Source organism: Corvus brachyrhynchos, unplaced genomic scaffold, assembly GCF_000691975.1.
Source record: "Corvus brachyrhynchos isolate BGI_N302 unplaced genomic scaffold, ASM69197v1 scaffold48, whole genome shotgun sequence".
NCBI classification, from domain to species: Eukaryota; Metazoa; Chordata; class Aves; order Passeriformes; family Corvidae; genus Corvus; species Corvus brachyrhynchos.
In genome coordinates this window covers 4,067,782-4,068,984 of record NW_008240027.1, presented here as the reverse complement: position 1 = coordinate 4,068,984, position 1,203 = coordinate 4,067,782, and the positions used below count along the sequence as shown (strand labels likewise).

The 1,203-nt window shown below is 57.5% G+C and overlaps 2 protein-coding genes across 2 annotated transcripts in view; one reads left to right on the top strand and one right to left on the bottom strand.

Annotated features, from left to right (window-relative positions):
- The window catches only part of TCTEX1D4 (Tctex1 domain containing 4), a 2,172-nt gene extending 1,236 nt beyond the window's left edge, over window positions 1–936 (bottom strand). Inside the window, exons 1-2 of the mRNA XM_008640785.2 lie at window positions 491–936; window positions 1–155 (exon numbers count right to left, since the gene is read on the bottom strand). Coding sequence (XP_008639007.1) covers window positions 1–146 — 146 coding nt within the window. The 5' untranslated portion in view covers window positions 147–155; window positions 491–936. The remainder of the gene's footprint in view (window positions 156–490) is intronic.
- The window catches only part of BTBD19 (BTB domain containing 19), a 22,642-nt gene that overhangs the window by 13,155 nt on the left and 8,284 nt on the right, over window positions 1–1,203 (top strand). The window lies entirely within an intron of this gene.

Sequence of the window (1,203 nt, the reverse complement as noted above, 5' to 3'; positions counted from 1 at the left end):
GGGGGTGGTTTGCCGCCCCCGCTGCCCTTGGCTGGGGCTGGGGGCTGGGAGCCACGGCGTGTAGTGCGCAGCGAAGGGGCTTCAGTGTTGTCTGCAGCCAGCACCTGGGCTAGCAGGGCCATCTCCGGGAAGGGCTGCTCAGCCATAGGGATGGCCTGCAAAGGAGATGACCTGAGTGAGGTGTGAGGCAGGTGTCCTGTAGCCTGTCCATCCCCCTGCCTCTCTGCTTCACTTCTCCCTGCCCTCTGCAAATCCCATGCCTCCTGGCCTGTGAGTGTGAGGCAAGATGCAGAGGGGCTGGGAGATCCGTGGCAGCTGTCTTCCCTTCTCCAGTGCCTCCATGCCCAGCAGACTTGGCCAGCTGGGGCTGAGCCAGTGCAGCTATGCATGGTCCACACAGCCCTCTGTTCTCCCGTCCCCAGCCTTTCCCCTGGCACAGGTGAGTGGCTCCTTCCCCAGTGTTCTTGTCTGCATCTGATCCCACACTTACCCTTAGTCCCACTCCCGTCCTTCCAGAGTAAACCCAGGGGCCTTGCCTCTGGCGGATGTCACTGCCCAGGACCAATCTTCGTCTTGCAAGTTGCTGTGAGCAGGGCCAAACCTGTTGTGCTCCTGGAACAAACCTGTTGTTCTCCTGGAAGGTGAAGTGTTGCTACGTGACACTGTAGGTCTCCACGGCTGTTCTGGGGCATGGTTTCTGTAACTCCTTGTTTCCTGGTCCCTGGCCAGCCCTGTTCCGCTTCACTCCTGCCCTCTCTGCACTTTCAGCTGTGCCACCACAGGGACATGGTTACTCCAGGCAGGTTACTCCTTCGACCTCAGCTCCCTGCCAGCCCTGAAAAATGCAGGCTGGCGTTGAATATGCAAGAGAAGAGCTGGCGGGGGGAGAATAGCCACTGTGATTGCTACTTTGTGCCCTAACTATGGGATGCACTGGGGCTGGGACCTCCAAGAGCTTGATTTTGCTCAGATATTTGCATCCTTTGGGTACTTATGCACCACTGCACCAAGGGACAGTCTGAGTGGGTGGGCACCCATTGAATCATATAATCACATAGTGGGTTCTGTTGTCCTTAAAGGTCATCTAGTTCCAAACCATCTGCAATGAGCAGAGATGCCACCCCTAGACCAGATTCCTCAGGGCCCTATCCAACCCAGCCCAGAACACTTCCGTGAAACGGATGGAGCACAGCACTGCCACAT